The sequence below is a fragment of the Caenorhabditis briggsae genome (assembly GCF_000004555.2).
Source record: "Caenorhabditis briggsae complete genome, chrX, whole genome shotgun sequence".
NCBI classification, from domain to species: domain Eukaryota; kingdom Metazoa; phylum Nematoda; class Chromadorea; order Rhabditida; family Rhabditidae; genus Caenorhabditis; species Caenorhabditis briggsae.
Window position 1 is genome coordinate 16682606 of NC_013491.2, and position 769 is coordinate 16683374.

At 35.1% G+C, this 769-nt stretch overlaps 1 protein-coding gene across 1 annotated transcript; it reads left to right on the forward strand.

Moving 5' to 3' along the window:
* Positions 1 to 243: 243 nt before the first annotated feature.
* CBG22711 lies at positions 244 to 559 on the forward strand (the record flags this gene model as incomplete). Its single annotated transcript, XM_002645425.1, has 2 exons — positions 244 to 332; positions 379 to 559. The coding sequence occupies 2 exons, from the start codon at positions 244 to 246 to the stop codon at positions 557 to 559; spliced, it is 270 nt and encodes an 89-aa protein (XP_002645471.1).
* Positions 560 to 769: the final 210 nt, after the last annotated feature.

Genomic DNA, 769 nt, shown 5'->3' on the forward strand with positions numbered 1-769 from the left:
TTTCCATAAATTCTGAAAAATGTTCAAGCATCAATCGTGCATTCGAGTTAGTCATATCGAACAATCGTCATAGTTATGCTGAAATGAAGTCGCTAACTTTGAAAAGCGTGGTTTATCCTGGATAAGCTCTCAGGGTCCAAATTTAGCACCGCCGAGACCACAAAGATATAATTTGTTGTTGCTCCGCCTATCTGGAAAAGAAAGATATAAAATCAGAATTCTATCGTCAAGTCAGAATTAAACATGCGATTTTTAATTCTGATCACTTTACTAGTCACCATTTCTTCCGCGACTCTTCTTCTCCATCCACGTCGTGATGGTGTCATCGGGCAGTGAGTTTGATTCTCAAGTTTGTTGGAAATTTGGTTCAATTTTCAGTGACTACGCTTTTGAGCGTAATTGCTTCTTTTCACCAGCTCAATGTCTCCTGGGAAACTTCCCTCGTAGATCCAAATTGCAACCAGTGCTTCGATTGTTCGAAGATAGCTCTCTTGACAGCATCTACACAAAACTGATGACTTCTAACAGCAGATCTTCTTTTTTTGGGTCCAAGAAATAGTTATAATTATTATGTTTCTGTGTATCCAATGATAAAAAGCCATTTTATATGTTGCTCTTACGATCACTTATAATAAACGATTTTTTATGTTGAAACCTATTTTTCGATACATAGTGTTATAAGTGTGTTTGATAAGAAAAATCAGTTGAAATTAAACAATTTATATTTTTTTTAAACTCGAAAGCTGCTTTTTTTGAAAATGATATCTTC